General features: G+C 43.9%; 1 protein-coding gene and 1 long non-coding RNA gene across 2 annotated transcripts; one reads left to right on the top strand and one right to left on the bottom strand.

Moving 5' to 3' along the window:
* The first annotated feature begins 1101 nt into the window (after window positions 1–1101).
* LOC146703459 (uncharacterized) lies at window positions 1102–4217 on the top strand. Its single transcript, XR_014922011.1, has 4 exons — window positions 1102–1844; window positions 2218–2370; window positions 2741–2828; window positions 3421–4217. It is a non-coding gene; the product is annotated as an uncharacterized LOC146703459 (long non-coding RNA).
* A 2005-nt stretch (window positions 4218–6222) lies between these two features.
* Window positions 6223–18736, bottom strand: LOC146703458 (5-hydroxytryptamine receptor 3A-like). Its single transcript, XM_085467331.1, has 11 exons — window positions 18523–18736; window positions 17332–17397; window positions 15833–15996; window positions 15375–15419; window positions 15129–15238; window positions 7904–8073; window positions 7631–7791; window positions 7268–7478; window positions 6993–7172; window positions 6797–6900; window positions 6223–6561 (listed from the first exon to the last, which is right to left on the bottom strand). Exons 1-11 carry the CDS (start codon window positions 18734–18736, stop codon window positions 6334–6336), a joined length of 1653 nt encoding a protein of 550 aa, XP_085323457.1. The 3' UTR covers window positions 6223–6333.
* Between the last annotated feature and the right edge of the window lie 526 nt (window positions 18737–19262).

Here is a 19262-nt window from a genome sequence, read left to right as displayed (position 1 = left end):
TTTAAAAATGCTTTTCATATGTAAGTGATTTCTATCTTGTCCAAGGATGTTTGGCATGCAGACTGGAGCAGACAGGGGTCAAACCACCATCTTTCCAACTAGTAGGTGATCTGCTCTACATCCTGAGCCACAGCAACCCCAACATACTCACAATCACACATAAAAAGAACACAGCAAGATTTTTGTGAAGTTTGTACATCCATTTTTCCCCTCTTAGCTGTGCTGAGTAGTTGATCTACATAACAAATGAGCAAATTATGTTTTTCAACATTTGAAACTGACATTTTTTTTTCTGCTAAACTGATTGCACACTTGTTGGAAGCTGTTGGAAACCCTTTAATGAAGACTTCTTGACCTGAATTAGAGGTAAAAAATTTTTTTGTTAATTGTCAGTCATTTAGTCATTAAAAGGAAATAGGAATAGGGGTTAAACTCCTGGTCCTGATTTGAAAGTTAATGGACCGAAATGCAACAACCAGGCTTTCTTTTTTTTTTTTTTTTTTAGCAGCCAGATTAATCTATTTTGGACCAGCTGAAGGGAAGCTGGGAAAAGCTTAACTATATGTTTTTTTTGCAATTGAAGGGACTGGCTTCCTTAGCCTATTGACATTTTTGCCACATTCAAAGTTTAATGAAGTTAAACATCCAATCTTTGATGATAATTAAACATTCACTGAGGTAAGATACCTTTTTTAGTTTGTTAGGTGAAGCATACTAATAAAAAGTTTAAGGAGGTGGCTCAAATGTAAAATATAAATAAAATAAAAAAGAACTGGTCTAGGGTTTGACCCTAGACTAGTCCCATCTGCAAATTCTTCAACTTATATTTGTGATTCCAATATAATCATAGAAGAAGTTATAGAAATGCTGAGCGGAAATGGGAAACAAACTTCCATGATCATTACCTTTACATGGAGTGCACTTTATAATTCAAAGAGTCAGTTGGTTGTGCAACAAACACACAAACACACAAAGATATACATAAGAAAAAAATAAAAAGCTTTTTAATGTTTATTCCAACAGGATACAGATGTAAATGAAAGATATACAACACTCATGAACTGCATTGCTTTATACACTGAAAAAAAGTGACTGGCCATCTCTTGGATTTATGTAAGCATCTTGCATGTATTTAACACAATTACCTCATGTTTTAAAGATAAATGTAACTATATAGTGTAAAAACTACATGATATGCAGAAAGGGTGTATTAAATTGTTCATATCATGTTCAGGTGAAGTAAGTCAATAAGATAGCAACGTTAAATCTCGTGAAACCACGCGTGATTTCATCTCGCGGGCTTTGGATCGTGGTTCAAAAAAGGCATCCATCTCAGTCAAGTCGAGCAGCCAACTCTACGTTTTTGGTATGTCTTGATTTTTTGAATTAATATTTACCATATTTCAGCCAAATGTAGTTAAACGTCTAGAGTGTCGCCATGTAACATGCTAAAAAAGAGCCATTAGCTTATTTGCTGTTTTATCTGTTGTCAAAGAATTGGCGCTTTTTCATTTGAATTTGTCTTTGGCACAAGAGCCGTAATATCACATTAAACCTAATTATGAGGCACTCATAACATAATTTGGTTTTCTGTGTGAATAGATTTGCCAACTGACTCTTCAGTTACATTGTGTATTTACTGCACCGTGGTGTTAGTGAGATTTTGGACATTGAACAGCTTTAGCTAATATCATTAGCGGCATTATGCTAGCTTACATCCCTACCCCTCCTGCCCTCACCTGCTGTCCTTTTCTTTTTGTTTTTTTTGCTGCACATTGAGAGACCACATCTATTCTGCATTTCACCAGGAGTCAGCTGATGGATTGTGGGTTCAAGGTGTTATGGTAAGAAAGTATATTCTATTTTCGCTTAAGGTTTCTGTAACTTAATTATAATAGGTTTTGTATAATTATTAGGTGCATGCATACACAAATAGACCACCCTATTAAAACAACTGAGAAATCCAAAATCTGCCATAGGTTTAACTTATACCTGTATGTATTGTCAGAAAGGTGATTACTGGACTCACATTAATGCACACTTGAACTAAAATGAGGTTGTAACTTGTGGGTTCTTGGGTTGCAAATCAGAAACAAACATCTTTGGATTTTTTTAATCCCATAAGATCTGGAAACACAGTTTTTATTCAACAAAACATTACTGATTAACCAAGCACAGTGCCTGCTGTTATTTCAAAATTTCAAAATGTTATTTCAGATAAAATGCAGCATTCCAGTGCATCCCAACCATGCCTTTACAGTCAAGGTTTCTGACGGAGCTGAGTTTCTCTCTGACAGTCTGCTGAAAGTGTTTGCAAAGTGATCGGGGGAACAGTGCACAAAGCTAAAGGATGTAGCTGCCATTATGACAGTAAGAACTTTAAAATTCTTTAACTACAAAGTGTATATGTATTGCATTAGGTCAGTAAAAGATTTTTATGCTGCATCCATTGAAACAGTCAACTATTACCTGTGAGTACTGATTCCACTGAAAGGATGCCATTCTTTTTTGTCATGCATTTACTGGCCCACTGAGAAAAAATTATCTTTTTTTAAAAATATATGTTCTGGAAACTATATATCCATAAAGTTGATGTCAAACAGGAATTTTTGATATTGCTTTGTAGATGCTGGTGTTGCATGTTGACTGGTTTAAAAAGTCAAGTTTTTGTCTGGGATCATTTTCTTCTGTGCTACTGAAAAGTTCACAAATCTCTGTTTTCTTTGTTATAATACTTTAGGATGACATTAATGCTCAAAGGGAGTCTCATCAAAGTGCTCCGCATCTGTGTGAAAGACAATTGCAACATCTTGGTGCAGGAGTTCATGGTGAGTGTTTTATGAGTAGATTGTGGCTTTGCAACATTTAAAAATGCATTTAGTTATCCACTTGATCCTCATTGGACTGGTTAGGACCAGTAGTCCTCTTTAATAATTTGAAGTTCACATGAGGCCTAGTAGTGAACTCGGCCGCCGGCCCTTGAGGCCCCACCCCTACCCCTGTATTAGGGGTCACATCAGTGTGAAAAAACTTTAAATTTGTCATTCTAGTGAACAAAGAAAAATCCCCCCAATATTTACATTAGCTTTTGTTTGAAAAAAAAAAAAAAAAAGACCAACTGACCAACAGCTAACCAAATTGTGGGGCTGAAAGTCTAAATTCTAACATCTTCTGAGTGACATAACCTGGATTTCTGATGGGCCGGTGTCTTTCTAACAAAAACTAATGTAAAGCATTTGAAATTATTATGTTTTTCACTCTCTCTTAGAAACTCTGTTAGACCATGAATGGCAGCATGGCAGGCAACTCTTTGGCTATAGCTATTTACTATGGTTTAAATTACTCTAACATTAGAACTGGTAGATTCAAAAGAGATGAGTTTAAAAGGGAATCTTAAAAAAATGTTTTGTGTTTAACCAGGACTTGACTGAGGCCACTGCACAGATTGAGAAAACCACAATGAACATCTGTCTCCAGAGATGCGCCAGGCAATGACTTTTCTGATGTTGGCATCATCATCGAGGGTATAGTAGTTCTTCAAGATCTGGATAACGTGACCTTTGCAGTAGCCATGCTGTTTGGACCTTTTTTATTCCTTCAATATGAGTTACCCATCACAGCTCTGCTACACTTTTGAGGTGATTCAATGGGTGGTAATGGAGTTGGATGCAACTCAGCTCTCAAGAAAAGCTCACAACTAAGACAAAACTGCTCCTGCAAGGAAAGCTCACTGTTATGCATGCAAGGTGATCAGCTCTAGGTGAGAGGACATTTAAATCTCACACTTGTTCTGCTGCATTTTTGAAGCTCAATTCCAGGAGCAGATCGCAGGGTTCATTTTTATATACTCTGCAACTGCCATGAGGACAAGCTGTTTTTGTTGTTGTTGTTTGTTTTTCCTTTTGCTCTGTACAAGTTCTCTGTTTGTCTGTTTGGCAGCATTTTTCAATTTCTGTTTGTATTTTTTCTTTCTTTTACTAGTGAAGAGATGTAGCATGAACAGTTATGCAGTCTAAATATCCCATATGGGTCGTGTGAAATGGTATTTTCAGTTTCATTCAGTTGAAGTAAAGAACGTTGAATATTTCTAAGTATGCTGTTTTGAACCAAGATGTCACAGTATGATCAGTGCTGTAATTTTTGACAGTCACTGTATCAATGTTATTTTTGCATCTCTTGAATAAAGTTTTTGACCTGCAAGTGCTAATTTCTTTAGTTATTGGGGTAAAATGGGTAATGTTAATAGGAAGGTGTTTGCCAATTCAGTAACCTAATTTAATGTTAATGGAAACTAACATTTCCTCAAATTGTTTAGTTATAATTGTTGTTTAACTGAATCTTGACGTCAGAGGCCTTAAATAGAATGTTTTGTATTGTCCTGTAACATTTTTCAAAAGAAACAGTCTAATTTCTTTGCTGTGATTGATTCCAGAGAACACGGAAGAACTGACATTATTTAACTGTTGATTTATATAGATTCAGTGGAGGAGTAATGTCAGTTTAATTCTTTACCTACTGTCAATGCAGTGAAATTAGACATTTTGTTTTTAAAGGTTACTGGTGGATGCCAGCAACCATCTTGGAAGAGAACAATACAATCTGTTATAAGGCCTCCATTTGAAAATTGTGTATTTGATACTAGAATATAATAGCAAAATGTAATTTGAAGATAACATGTAGTATTTAAGTGACCAAGTAGTATTGGGTAAAAGTTATTGAATGGTGTTGGGATAAAGTGAAAAAATTGTGAAGGATTAAAATATTCCAAGAGCTCAAATTACTTCATCAAAACATGTTTAAGTCACATTTTATCAACACAAATTGCACAGGTTTATTGAACATGAATAAATTGTGTTAATTTAACTCAATTGTTTAAGTTGCTGCCAAAGCAAAACATCTGTGTGCAACAAATGTCCACCATTGAATTAAGTAAATCCAACAACATATTTTTTTCAGTGTATCGCCATGCATATAATGTGATGTGAACTAAAGTTACAGTGAATAAATGTGAGTTCAAAGTGGACCGAAATATGAGGTCCATCACACAGTACAAATGTTATAAAGTGTAGGAAAAGGGGTCTAAATTAGGGCTGGGTATCGTCACTGATTTCTAGAATCGATTCAATTCCGATTCACAAGGTCCGAATCGAATCAATTCGATCCACGATTTGATTCAATTTGATTCGTTTAGATTTGAGATTGCCTCAGACAGTCAGAAATATTATAATTCAGATCATGCATCGGTACATCTCCATATTTTTACATCTATAATAAGAAAGCTGACACTTTCAAGACTTTATCAAAGGTGTGAGCATCACAGCAGAAGCCTTTGTGTCAAAGTAGATGAGGATAAAACACAGAAAAACATGAAGGCGATTTTCCAGGCCTCGGATTTTATAAAAATATTCTGCCGTAGATCAAAAACCAAAGAAAAACGTTAATCAACATATGAACATTACCTGATGCTGCTGAAGTGAAGCAGCGTCAGGGACACAGCTAAGCATTTTGCAATTTTGCATAAATTTAAAAAGATTAAATTTGTTCAGTAGCCTATTGAACAGGAGAAATTAGGCTTTCTTTTCAGAAGAAAGTAAAAGGAAAAAAACAGCGGCGGACAGCGCTGTAAACAACGGTAGACTAGTGCATAACAAGCAAGCGAATAATGCAGAAAACAGATTTTTAGACGGGAAACTGTTCTTGAAGTACAAAGAGAGAGAGAGAGAGAGAGAGCGCTGTGCATGAAGTGTGATTTTATCCTGGTGGAAGCAAAACAGCAAAAGTAAGAGGGAGTTCATGACGATGTTTATGTGAAGCCTAGTTTGGGTCTTCTTTTGCTGCTGGTTCGGTCAATATTGTTTGGAGAGAGATAAAACTAACAGCTTTAGAATCTAGCGCTAAACACAGAGCGCGGACCGGTCGAAACATCAGAATCAGCGAGCTGTCGGCTTTCAGCCCCGACCGTGTCCGTGCTGTCGGGTGAGAAAGGCGACATCTCACTGATTCTGATCCGCGGGTCCGCGCTTTGTTTTACGTCTTTGTGCAGAATCCGTGTACCTGCTCTCATTTACTGTTTTAGCTGTTTGGTGGTTGTTGAAATTTTGTGAGGTTTAACATGAGAATAAAATATATTTATATTAAAAAATCGATTCAGGATTTTAATGAATGATATCACGTTATCCAAGCCAGAATCGATTTTAATCGATAAATCGATAATCAAAACCGACCCCTAGTCTAAATGCATACTTTAGACTTGGACTTAATAAAGGAACAGAAACTTTTAGTTAAGTAAAGTTAATCCTCATGCTAATGATTTAAAGTAAAGTAACTTTCGGCCTACTCATCTTCAGCACTGTTCCACAATAAAATCATAATTGCCAAAAACACAGTCACTGTTGTCAAATAAAAAATGACAAAAACCCTGTTGATATGTTTTACTATATTGGTCCAGTAGCCGGACTTCTTGTTGGTACTGTGCAGAGTCACGGTTTTCCTAGTCTCCCGCAGGTCACCCGAGACTTTTTCCAGTGGAAAGAACATCTTCATCAGGTTGCAGCTACAACCCTGAAAAAATAGTTTTGTTGAAATGTAATCAATAACATTACATATACAGCCATTTATAGTCTAGTTGCTGCTACATTTCACACACTGATTTGTTTTCACATTGATTTAGTGAAAGTGTTTACTTTCAACACCCATGTTAGGGTTTGGGATAATCTCTCTCTCATGCAACATGATGTCTTTCATCAGTTTTTATATTTCACTTGAAAAACACTTAAAAGTCCAATTTAACTCCAACCTTTATAGTCAGTGGTGGCAGACTGTTGATTGATGTAGACACAGTTGGTCTTTCATCCACAGATACATCATGAACAGATGCACAATGACTACATCTCTTCATGTCTGGAATAAAAAAAATAGACGGGAAGAACAATGCAACACAGCTAGAATTACATAGATAGGTGACAGACAACGACTGCTACAATTAAGCACACCTCTAAAACAGCTGTGAAAGTTGGATATGTCCTGTTTCTCCTCACAGCACTCCACCAGGCTTTGGTTTCCATCTGTCTCATTATCCTGGGCTGGCGAGTCTTTCTCAATCAGATGCATCACCAAAATTGTCTCCAGGAGGCTGAGCAGCATCAGAGCAAAAACCCCAATGCAATAGACAGCTAAGGAGGGCATCCAGCATGAAAGTGGACAAATCACTTAATGACTTGATAGCTTGATTAATTCACTGCATGAAGTCAAATATGCTCTTCTTTACCTATAAGTGGAATACTGTCTGAAGAGCTGGGCAGAATCTCATTGAGAAGAAGCTGCATCACTGTGACAGCGAGCAGGACAGTGATCTTGAAGCCGAGCTTCTCACCTCCACTGTCTAATATCAGGAAGGAGGCTAAGTCCAGAACCAAGAAGAAGAAGACTGGCAGCAAGAAATTGGCAATGTAGAGGACAGACCTCCTCTTCATGGTAATCTGTCAATTTGCATGTGAAGTGGTTAATCATCCTACTCCTACTCTATATTGGACATGTATTATGGTCACAAAAAGGAAAGTAATGAAAAAGCAGCGAAATTGATTAATGCTTTTTTCCCCATTTCTGTGCAGCTGCTCCCAGAAATACTCACAGTGTAAACAATCATAAGTTGGTTGAAGTCAAATTCATTGACAGTTTTGGTGGTAACTGACATGTTGATAAACAGCCACTCGTATTGTGTCTGCATCACATTTCGAGACCATTCTGTGACCGTATTATTGGTTTCGTTGAATTGTAACTTTATTTCTTCATCTGAAGTGAAACATAAAAATAAAAGATCAGCAAGAAAGAAATATATATTTTTGTATCTGATGGTTTGGGTTTATAACTTCATGAACGGCACGCATATATGCTATGGGCTCACCAGAGTGCATGATAGACTTAAAGGAGAGGTTACACCTCTGAACATCAAAAGGGAATTTGTACACGTGCAGCTTGCAGGTGCTTACGATCACCTGGTCATTTCTGTATTCAACCAAACCACCGCTTTCAATGGAGAGATAAGGACTCGGAGAGGCTTTGTCTCTCTCTGTCCTGTAAGACAGAAAATTACAATCAGTTATAGCCACTCAAAAAAGCAGCATCAGTTATGACAAATAGGTAGACAGAATCCTACTCAAATCTTACTCTCCAGCTGAGGAGGATTAATGCATTAAGCCACCATGTCTTAATTACTTATGTTAGAATCCAGATAAAACCTGCAACATCAAGTGGCGACTTACACAAGAGTTTGTGTTAAATTACTTAATAATTTCAGCTAGAAATGATGGACTAGAAATTCTGACAAAGTTTGGTAACCAATGATCTCTTCCCTCCCAATTGTCCTCAGACACGCCTTTATCCACACCTCATCAAGCTCAGACCACCAGGATCAATACGAATGACCCACACAAACATGCCTGCGTGGGACAAAAATGAACCCTAGGGCTGTTCCACACAGAGTCCAACTGGTAATACCCACACATGGACCACAGAAGTTTTGCCCTTTGTTGCCCTCAAGAGCAAATCATACCTTTTCATCTCTGCTCTGGAGAATACAGCATCTGTTACTATGGAGAATGTACCCCATTAAGAACTGACCCATTTTCGTAGTATAAGAAAAACTAAGGATTTAATCTGTAGTTACTGGATAAGCCATGAGTACCATTCAGAGAAAGTTGGGAAATAGCTTTAAGATGGTGAAAGATGTACCCATAAGCCTCTTCCTTGATTCAGACATGGTCTTTCTTTTTTCATGTAAAGGAGCTACTCTAACTTGCATTCCTGTCATGGTCTGTGGAATGCGTGATGCTCGGGTAGCCACACCCCCGGGCTGGGCCATCACTAGCACACCTGCTCTCCATCCCGGTGATTACACGGAGATCCACTTAATCCGGCGCTGACGGATGCTCCACGCCAGTCCGTAGTCATCCCCACAGTGGTAACCAGACTTCCACGAAAAGTGTGCATTCTCTTCTGCTTGGAACTTTGTTTAACCTGCCTACTTCTGTCCAGATTTCTACTCGGCGTCTGCTACCTGCCTGTCCTCCGGCTCAACTGGATCTCGCGGCGCTCACCTGGCCCACTCGCCATTCCACGGACTTCCTGCCCCCACGGACTGCCACACTTCCCTCCCGAGCTCCCACGGTTCCGTTCTATTGTAAGCCCCTACTCTAACTCAGTCCTGATATGTTCTCCCCGCTTCCTGGCTCCCTAGTAATCATCTCCCCTTTCTATTGCAGCCCCCCGCCGTCCCGATCCCGGCTTCCTCGTGTCATTGTTTCCCCGGATTTTTAGTTTCTGTTTTGCTCTCTACTTTCCCCGGGTCGCCTTTCGTTGTTTTAATAAAGTGTCTTTTTGTTAGCTCGGAGTCTGCGCCTGGATCCTTTCGTGCCCGCGCACCACGGCGCATGACAGTACGGACTGGCCAAGATGGATCCAGCAGACCCGATACGTTCAGCTATTAATAAGCAGGGTGCCATGCTCGGCCGACACGATCAGTTACTTTCTTCGCTTCAGGATCAGTATCAGGAGCTGAGCAAGAAACAGGGAGAGATGTGCGCTAAACAGCCCGACTCGGCGTACCGCTGTGTGACGTCTCCGCCGCCGGAACCCTTCCACGGCGAATTGGACCAGTGTGGGGGGTTCCTTTTTCAGTGTACTCTTTTCTTCAGTCGCTCGCCACTCGCCTTCCCCACTGACGCGGCCAAGATTTCCCACTTCGTGGGACTACTGAGGGGAAGGGCGTTGGCGTGGGCTGAAGCCTATTTATCTGCTAACCCGATACAGCGCTGCGACTTCGATGACTTCCTCGACGAGTTTAAAGCAACCTTCTCTCCGTCAGTTTCTGAGGATGATGCCGCTCAAAAGCTACTGGTGCTCCGCCAGGGTCGGCGTAGCGTTGCGGAGTATTTAGTGGAGTTTCGCACCGTGGCAGCCGCTGTTGGCTGGCCCGATTCGGCCCTAAGGGGAATTTTTTTACGCTCCCTGAACGATCAGATGAAGGATCAGCTCGCGTTTCACGAGGCGGCTAAAACGTTCGAGGATTTGGTGTCACTCGCCCGTAGGATCGATAAGCGTCTACGGGAGAGGGAGGCCGAACGGCGGTCCAAGCCACCGAAACCCGTGTTGCACCCAGACTTTCGCGTGTCACTGCCCCTGTCCCCTTTTAGCTCTCCAGCGGCGTGCGCTCGCTCACAGTCTCCTCCTCCGCCGGAGCCGATGCAGATCGGGCGCTCTCGGCTCTCGCCGGAGGAGAGGGAACGCCGTTTTCGGGCCGGGGACTGCTTATACTGTGGGAAGCCGGGACACCGCATCGCCAGCTGCCCGGTTCGCCCAAACGGACCAGCTCACCGGTAGGTTCGGGGATACGGGTGGGCTGCACATTGAATACTATTAGACCCCGATTGATTGTGTCCGTTGCCATAATAACCAATAAAAAGACTGTCACATGCAGCGCATTAGTGGATTCTGGGGCGGAGCAGAATCTCATGGATGAAAGACTGGCTAAAGAGCTGGAAATTCCACTCACTCTGTTGGAACCTCCCCTCCCTGCGTCAGCGTTGAATAAACAAGTGTTTGCTTACATCACTCATCAGACCGCGCCCGTGACATTAGTCACTTCCGGGAACCACAACGAATCGCTTTCGTTCTTTACCTTCCCGTCTCCCGACACCCCGCTCGTGTTAGGCTACCCGTGGCTGCAAAGACATAATCCCCACATCGATTGGGCAGGAAGCAAGATCGCCAGTTGGAGTTTGTTCTGCCTTGCGAATTGCCTGAGATCAGCAGTTCTCGCTCCATCCACTAACCCGACCCCACCTGTTACACAAGCACCTGACCTCTCCTCCATCCCACCCGAATACCACGACTTACAGGAAGTGTTTAACAAAGACAAGGCTTGCTCTCTGCCACCACACCGCCCCTATGACTGCGCCATCGACCTGCTACCTGGTGCCCCGCTGCCCTCCGGCCGGTTGTACAACCTGTCTCGCCCCGAGAGGGAGTCTATGGAAAACTACATCCGAGAATCACTCGCGGCCGGTATCATTCGACCCTCTTCTTCCCCAGTCGCTGCGGGCTTCTTCTTCGTGGGGAAAAAGGACGGTTCGCTGCGGCCGTGCATTGACTACCGGGGCTTAAATGACATCACCGTAAAGAACAAGTACCCTCTTCCGTTGATTAACTCTGTTTTTGGCTCTCTCCAGGAAGCCACCGTTTTCACAAAACTGGACCTGCGAAACGCATACCATCTGGTCCGAATAAGGGAGGGGGACGAGTGGAAAACTGCTTTTAACACGCCACTGGGCCACTTCGAGTATTTGGTTATGCCATTCAGCTTAACTAACGCCCCTGCGGTTTTTCAGACGCTAGTGAATGATGTGCTCCGAGACTTCCTGAACGTGTTTGTTTTTGTATACTTGGATGACATCCTCGTTTTTTCCAGGACCATGGAGGAGCATCACGTTCACGTCCGGAGCGTCCTGCAACGGTTACTGGAAAACAGACTGTTTGTCAAAGCAGAAAAATGCGAGTTTCACGCCTCATCGGTTTCCTTTTTGGGCTATGTCTTAGCAGGAGGACAGGTGAAGACGGACCCAGCTAGGATCAAGGCGGTTCTGGAGTGGCCAGTCCCGGATTCGCGGAAGAAGCTCCAATGCTTTCTCGGGTTCGCGAACTTCTACCGACGTTTCATTCGAAACTACAGCCACGTCGCCGCGCCTCTCACTCGCCTCACTTCTCCTAAGGTACCTTTCACCTGGCCCCTGGAGGCCCACACAGCGTTCACCAAATTGAAGGTATTGTTCACTACGGCGCCCATTCTGCTCCACCCCGACACCACCAAACAATTCATCGTCGAGGTGGACGCGTCCGACACCGGAGTCGGGGCTGTTCTCTCTCAGCGGTCTGGACCTCAAGGTAAGCTCCAGCCGTGCGCCTACTTCTCTCGCCGGCTCACCCCTACTGAAAGAAATTATGACGTAGGCGATAAGGAGCTCTTGGCCATAAAACTCGCCTTGGAGGAGTGGCGCCACTGGCTGGAGGGAGCCGAGCAGCCTTTTCTCATATGGACGGACCATAAGAATCTAATTTATCTTAGGACTGCTAAAAGGTTAAACTCTCGCCAAGCCCGCTGGTCCCTGTTTTTTACACGCTTTAACTTCACTCTCTCGTATCGCCCAGGTTCACGGAATGCCAAGCCAGATGCGCTCTCCCGCCAGTACTCCCCAGACACGGAGACATCGTCACCAACCACCATTCTCCCCCCAACCTGTGTGGTGGGCGCCCTCTCCTGGGATGTTGAGGAGGTTATCCGCCAGGCCCTCCCGGGAGACCCTGACCCGGGTACCGGACCTCCCGGACGGCGTTTTGTCCCCGCTGCTGCCCGCGGAGCGGTAATCCATTGGGTCCACACTGCACGTTTTTCGTGTCACCCTGGCGTGAGCAGAACCATTGGTCTTCTCAAACGGCATTTCTGGTGGAAGACTTTACGACAAGATGCGAGGGAGTACGTGGCTGCCTGCACTGTCTGCGCCCGCAACAAATTGTCCACTAAGCACCCAGCGGGCCTGCTCCATCCGCTCAGCACGCCTCACCGGCCTTGGTCTCATATCTCATTAGATTTCATTACCGGTCTTCCTTGTTCCTCGGGAAAGAGCGTCATCCTCACCATCATCGACCGGTTCTCTAAAGCCGCCCACTTTGTCCCGCTACCGAAACTACCCTCCGCCCCTGACACAGCCCTAGCCCTAATTGAAAACGTGTTCCGGCTCCATGGTATTCCCCTTGACATCTTCTCAGACCGAGGCCCACAGTTCACTTCACAAGTGTGGAGGACCTTTTGTTCCATTTTGGGCGCGAGAGTTAGTTTAAGCTCGGGTTTCCATCCGCAATCTAACGGCCAGACCGAGCGGCTTAACCAGGAGCTAGAGGCTGCGCTACGGTGCATGGCGTCCCAAAACCCCACTTCCTGGGTCACCTTTCTGCCCTGGGTTGAATATGCACATAACTCACTTACCTCGTCTGCCACAGGTTTGTCCCCGTTCGAGGCATCCCTCGGTTATCAGCCTCCTCTTTTCCCTGAAGACGAACTCGGTCTCGCAGTCCCCTCCGCTCGGCACCATCTCCGGCGCTGCCAGCGGGTCTGGCTCAGGGCCCGCCAAGCTCTCCTGCGGACGAAGGAACAGCACACACGCCATGCCAACCGTCGTCGCACCCCCGCCCCCGACTATCAGCCGGGGCAGAAGGTCTGGCTGGCCGCCAAAAACATTCCGCTGCGTGTGTCCTCCCGGAAGCTGGCCCCCCGCTTCATTGGCCCGTATGAAGTTGATGCGGTTGTTAACCCGGCGGCAGTTCGGCTCAAGCTCCCTACTTCCTGGCGCATACATCCCACGTTCCACGTTTCCCAGGTCAAACCCGTCCGCCGCAGCCCATTGTGCCCTCCGTCCGAGCCCCCTCCTCCCACCCGGCTTGTCGCCGGTCACCCGGCCTATGCGGTCCGGCGCATCGTGGCTGAGCGCCGGCGTGGGCGTGGGTGGCAGTTCCTGGTGGACTGGGTGGGGTACGGTCCCGAGGACCGCCTCTGGGTTCCGCGTTCCTTCATTCTGGACCCGTCCCTCATCGCTGATTTCCGCGCTTCTCTCCGCAGGCCGCAGTCCGGTCGGTCGCCTGGGGGCGACCCTTGAGGGGGGGGCACTGTCATGGTCTGTGGAATGCGTGATGCTCGGGTAGCCACACCCCCGGGCTGGGCCATCACTAGCACACCTGCTCTCCATCCCGGTGATTACACGGAGATCCACTTAATCCGGCGCTGACGGATGCTCCACGCCAGTCCGTAGTCATCCCCACAGTGGTAACCAGACTTCCACGAAAAGTGTGCATTCTCTTCTGCTTGGAACTTTGTTTAACCTGCCTACTTCTGTCCAGATTTCTACTCGGCGTCTGCTACCTGCCTGTCCTCCGGCTCAACTGGATCTCGCGGCGCTCACCTGGCCCACTCGCCATTCCACGGACTTCCTGCCCCCACGGACTGCCACACTTCCCTCCCGAGCTCCCACGGTTCCGTTCTATCGTAAGCCCCTACTCTAACTCAGTCCTGATATGTTCTCCCCGCTTCCTGGCTCCCTAGTAATCATCTCCCCTTTCTATTGCAGCCCCCCGCCGTCCCGATCCCGGCTTCCTCGTGTCATTGTTTCCCCGGATTTTTAGTTTCTGTTTTGCTCTCTACTTTCCCCGGGTCGCCTTTCGTTGTTTTAATAAAGTGTCTTTTTGTTAGCTCGGAGTCTGCGCCTGGATCCTTTCGTGCCCGCGCACCACGGCGCATGACAATTCCTCTCTGTGCAGGATGTGTAACTCTTCATCATTGAAAAAGTAGCCACTGGTCTGTAGGAAAAGGCAGATCTAACACAATATCTTTTGGATGTGTTGTTTTAGGTGTGTAAAAAGAAATAGAGCAGTGGGCAAGCAATCTGTCCATAGGTTTGTTTGGGTTTTTTTTTGGGGGGGGGGGGGGGGGGTTGCAAAGGATTTAGCACTAAAACTAAAACTAAAACACTAAAACTTTAGCAACACAAGGATGAACAAGTGCAGGAATATCACTGCGAGATTATCTAAATGACAGAGGGATATCCAAATAACTGAATATTCAGGTGCATCCATATAGATATGTGCTGGACAAAATGGATCTTGGAAAAGGAAGGTTATCATTTCATGTTTCAAAGCCACCTCATGTACCTCATGAATCCTGCTTGGTTTGAGCTGATTGCGCCATGACAAAACAATTATCCAGGACAGCATTTAGTTGCTATTCTTTTTTTAATGGGATGGTCAACATAGATATAGTCTTTATTAATGTCTTGGAGGGCTCAACATGACCACATGGACTTGAAGGGCTTGCTGCTCAATTTGCAACATATTTAATGAATTATACAATATCTTCAAGGATAAAAAAAATTAATGATGTTAAGATTTTGAAGAGCAGCATATACGTTTCTAATAATGAATTATAAATGTTCAGCTTTGGGTTTGTTTTTTTTTAGCTGTAGCTTAATGCCTTATTGCTAGTGACTGTATGGTCTGTGTGAGTTTATGTGCATATATGTTAAACTTACATCTCTGAAATAGTTATATCTGGCATCCACAAATATTCAGTAGGAATTGTTATTTGTTTAATTCCACAGAATTGATCTGGATCCCACTTAGTGTACTCGTTTTTCCATGACTAGTCAGAGGGATACAAATAAGAGGAAAGAGATACAAACAAGGAGAAAAAGACAAAAGATGAAAACACGTAATTTCAAGCAATTTCAATTTCAACAATACTGTGAAAATTGATGTATTTGAAAGAGAAAACTCACCAAATAAACCCAAATGTAAGAAATTAAGGTCTGGTCAATTTCTCTCTGTGAACAAAGAAATCAAGCAGTGTTCAAGCTCAAATGGTTGAGCCTGACTTGTGCCACAGTAATCCTAGAAAGACCTGGGTAAGATCAACAGTATGCAGCCTCCAATAGACAAGAAAAACCCAACATCTGGGAAGTCTTAAATGGTCTTAGACAACTAACAGACGCATAGAAGGCCACAAAAAGACAGACATTGATGTATTCATAGATGAAGCTTATGGATCTCCATAATTAAGAGAATACCAAACTGAGAGAATACATGACATGGAAAACTGACAAATATGCACCAATTGAGCAGACTTTTGACATTATTTTATTATCGAAAGAAACAAACTATTTGGTAACAAAAATGTCCATTATCATTTATTCAAACTAAAACACACAAACATACACAAGTAGCTTGAACAACTTACCATATCCAGAATAGCGTAGAGTTTCATGTCAAGCACAACATCTGTATGATGACTGTTGTTTATAATGGGCCGGCTCACAGTGTACTTAATACTGTCTTTACTTAGATCCAGGTGCTGTACAATAGCCTGAAAATTGCAGAGTTTCTCCACTTCCACTTCATTATCTAAAAGGACACATAAAAAGACATTCTTGACATTGATGTTATGATATGAAAACAATAAAGCAGCTTCTGTGCTTTCATTTCAGATTTTCAATTTATTGCAGGTCTGGATAACTGTGTCAAGAAAACAAAAAACAAACAAACAACAAAAACAGACATCACTTGTTGGCATGTACAGTACTGTGGAAACGCCTTCAGTCATCTTTATTTTCTTTATATTTTGCTATTAAAAGTGAAGAGATTAATTGAAAGGTTAGCAAGCATACATGTAATTACTGTATATGAAGCAAAAACTTCATTTATACAATTCCAGCTTGAAATTCAACACTTCGTATAAAAAACAATATTATCCAACATAGTCTGAGCTCTCTTAGGCAAACTTTCTTGTAATTTCTTAAAGTAGTCTTCAGTAGTAGTTTTCTAATCTTCACTAAGGACATTCAAAGCTCTTCTTTGGATGTTAGTGGCCTTTTGTTCTATTATCTGTCATAATGATTTCACATTATTTAATTAATTTCGAGGTCTATCTTTGACTGTTAGTTTTCCATTCTGTGCTTTTGTATCCATTTTATTCTTTTACTGCATTAGCAGTGTGGTTGCCAAGCTAAAAAAAATAAATAAATAAAGATGCTGATCAGCTGCTCCTGTATACCTGATCAAAATCTGACAGTACTTTTCTGCATTCATACTTCAAACAGTTTTGACTGGCTCCCGAACCCCACTGGCTTGAGTGAAGCCCCACATCATAACAAAACCTCCATCATGTTTCACAGTTGGCTGTGGTACCTCTCTGCTGAGCTCCTCTATACATATAGACAAAGGTTTCAATCCAAAAGTACAAATTTTGGATTCTTCAGTCTACAAAACTTGTTGCGACTGATTATCAGTTCTTGTGTAATTTGACATACCTCAGCCTTTTCACCCTGAGCCTCTTGACAGCCTCCATTCCACTGAGACCATTTCTGTTGAGGCTTTGGTGAATGGCAGGTGGGGCTGAAGGGCCAGATCCATCTCTTAGCCCTGTATCAGATCTTTGTTGGATTGTTTTTTGTTTCTTAAAGCCATGAACTTGAGATACTGTTTGTGTGCTCATGTTCGGATGAGGTTTTTGACTAATAGCTCTTTGAGAATTGCTTTGTTGGTGCAAAAATACTATTTTATGTCAGTCAAACTGTGTTATCCTCTGTCATAGGCTTAAGAAAATGGTTAGGTGGAAGTGCTGGAATGAAAACGACTCCCAAGGAGAGAAAAACTGAGAGACTGGAAATAAGAGGTGGCAAAAGACTTTAAGAGAGAGAGAGAGAGAGAGAGAGCGAGATAGAGAGAGACGCTATGTACCTCTTATAGTGGTCTCACTGGTCATCTGTTGATCTTCCTGTAGCTCTGAACTGGATGCATTTTCAGCTGACAATGAGTGTACTAATTTTTAAAAATAAAAAATGTGTTAATATGACTTGCTTTACTTTAATATGTGGTTAGAATTAATTTGAGGTTTTATTTAAAAATGCAGTGTCATGAATAACTGTGTGGCAGGCAGGATGCTGAACCAAACACAAAACTCTGGAAACAGTATGAACTCAATTCAATTGCTGAACAATGACAAACAAAGGAAGTCCAAAAACACACACAGAGCGAGATATGAAAATTAAAAACTAGGAATAATGGAACCAAGAAACACAGAGCAGGGGAGCACACAGCAAAGTGAGATGACACGGAAAAGGGCAAGAGGAGAGAATATTTACACAAGGTAAAACAGGTGGGAAACAAATCGGTGAAAATGAGACAAAGGAAATGAAATGAAATGAAAAGCACAAGAAACCAAGACACCAAAATCTGTTTGATTTTGGTGTCTTGGTGTCCAAAAACAACCACAGAGTTAAGACTGGAGGAACAGAATGGGGTCATGAAAGAGAACTAACAAATATAAGGAAACATTATGAGCAAAGAAGTAAAGGCAAAAATATCAGAGACATAAAAGCACAAGAATAAAATCATAAACAACAACTTTGATAAAATCCTTTCACGAAGCCCAAAGCAAACCTTGAACCCAACAACTGAAAAACTCGGGTTTAAGACTCAGGGATTATGACACTAATGGATGTTAGATATCACAGGAAAATATATCGTACGGTTACAGTGTAACCTTGGTTCTCTTAGTGGGAGACTATCTCTCCACACCGTTACATATTCCATATGTACGGAGTACGAGCCCCCTTGGTCGTGGTGTGTGGATATTTCTTTAAGACACTCCAGCACGCCCGGCTACGCCCCACAGCTTACGTATAAAACAGCTGTGTGGACGTGACACCGGTGATGATCAGAACGCATCTCCGAGCGGCCTCACGGTGGAGAGATAGTCTCTCACTAAGAGAACCAAGGTTACACCGTAACCATACGTTCTCTAGCATATCGAGACTATCTCTCCACACCGTTACATATTCCATATGTACGGGGTAACTCTGTAAGACACCCCGCGAGGAGACAGTGCACCACCGAGAGTGAAGGTGCCGGGAGTCAGTGACAACGCACCAAGAGAGACACCACCCTGGTCAGGGCTTCGCAATGCGAAGGCCGAGCCAGGGGGTGGAGGCAGCAGTCTGCAGACGCTAGACTGCTCTGAACCGGTCATGCAGGACACAGGACCGCAAGTGATTGGCCGCTCAAGGTCAGCCCGGGAACCGCGAGGCAGACCGGCAGGGAACGCAGCACACCGAGCTACCAAGTAGCATCCCGCTGGTCGCATAGGCCTACGACATGAGGGCAATGCCAGACAGAGAGTCGGCGCTACAGGCTGGAGAACTCTCACTCGCCACAGCGAGGTCCGACTGGCGTGTACGCCGGCGAAGCGGGCAACACGCCAGGGGAACACAGCCAGCAACTGCAGGTGAAGCTTTGGATGTGACCCGTCCATCCTCAAAGCCGAAGCCACCCCGAGCTGTTCACAGACAGGGAGGGGGGGGCTGGCAGCCTAGCCGGCATAAGTGGAGGGCTGAGCAAGGCGATGACCCGAAGGTCCACCCCCAGCACCGTCACCACGTGCTTGTCTGTAGACAGAGGAGCCTCAAGAGTGAACTCGCAATGAGACACTCGAGATCATACACAAAGTCCCAGCTACTGGGCGTCCCCGTGCTGGCCGTGTAAGTCCGTGACACACAGGCAAAGCACAGACAGGGAGCCAGCATCGCAGGCTGGGGGACACTCACTCGCTTGCTAAGGCATCAGACACAGCGAGGATCGACCGGCGGGCAAGCCGGCAAATGCGGCAACAT

This window comes from Copadichromis virginalis, linkage group LG8 (assembly GCF_057382275.1).
Source record: "Copadichromis virginalis isolate Kocher_CV1m ecotype Utaka linkage group LG8, C_Virginalis_male_GT1.1, whole genome shotgun sequence".
NCBI classification, from domain to species: domain Eukaryota; kingdom Metazoa; phylum Chordata; class Actinopteri; order Cichliformes; family Cichlidae; genus Copadichromis; species Copadichromis virginalis.
The sequence above is the reverse complement of the archived record's forward strand: the minus strand, read 5'-3'. Positions and strand labels throughout refer to the sequence as shown.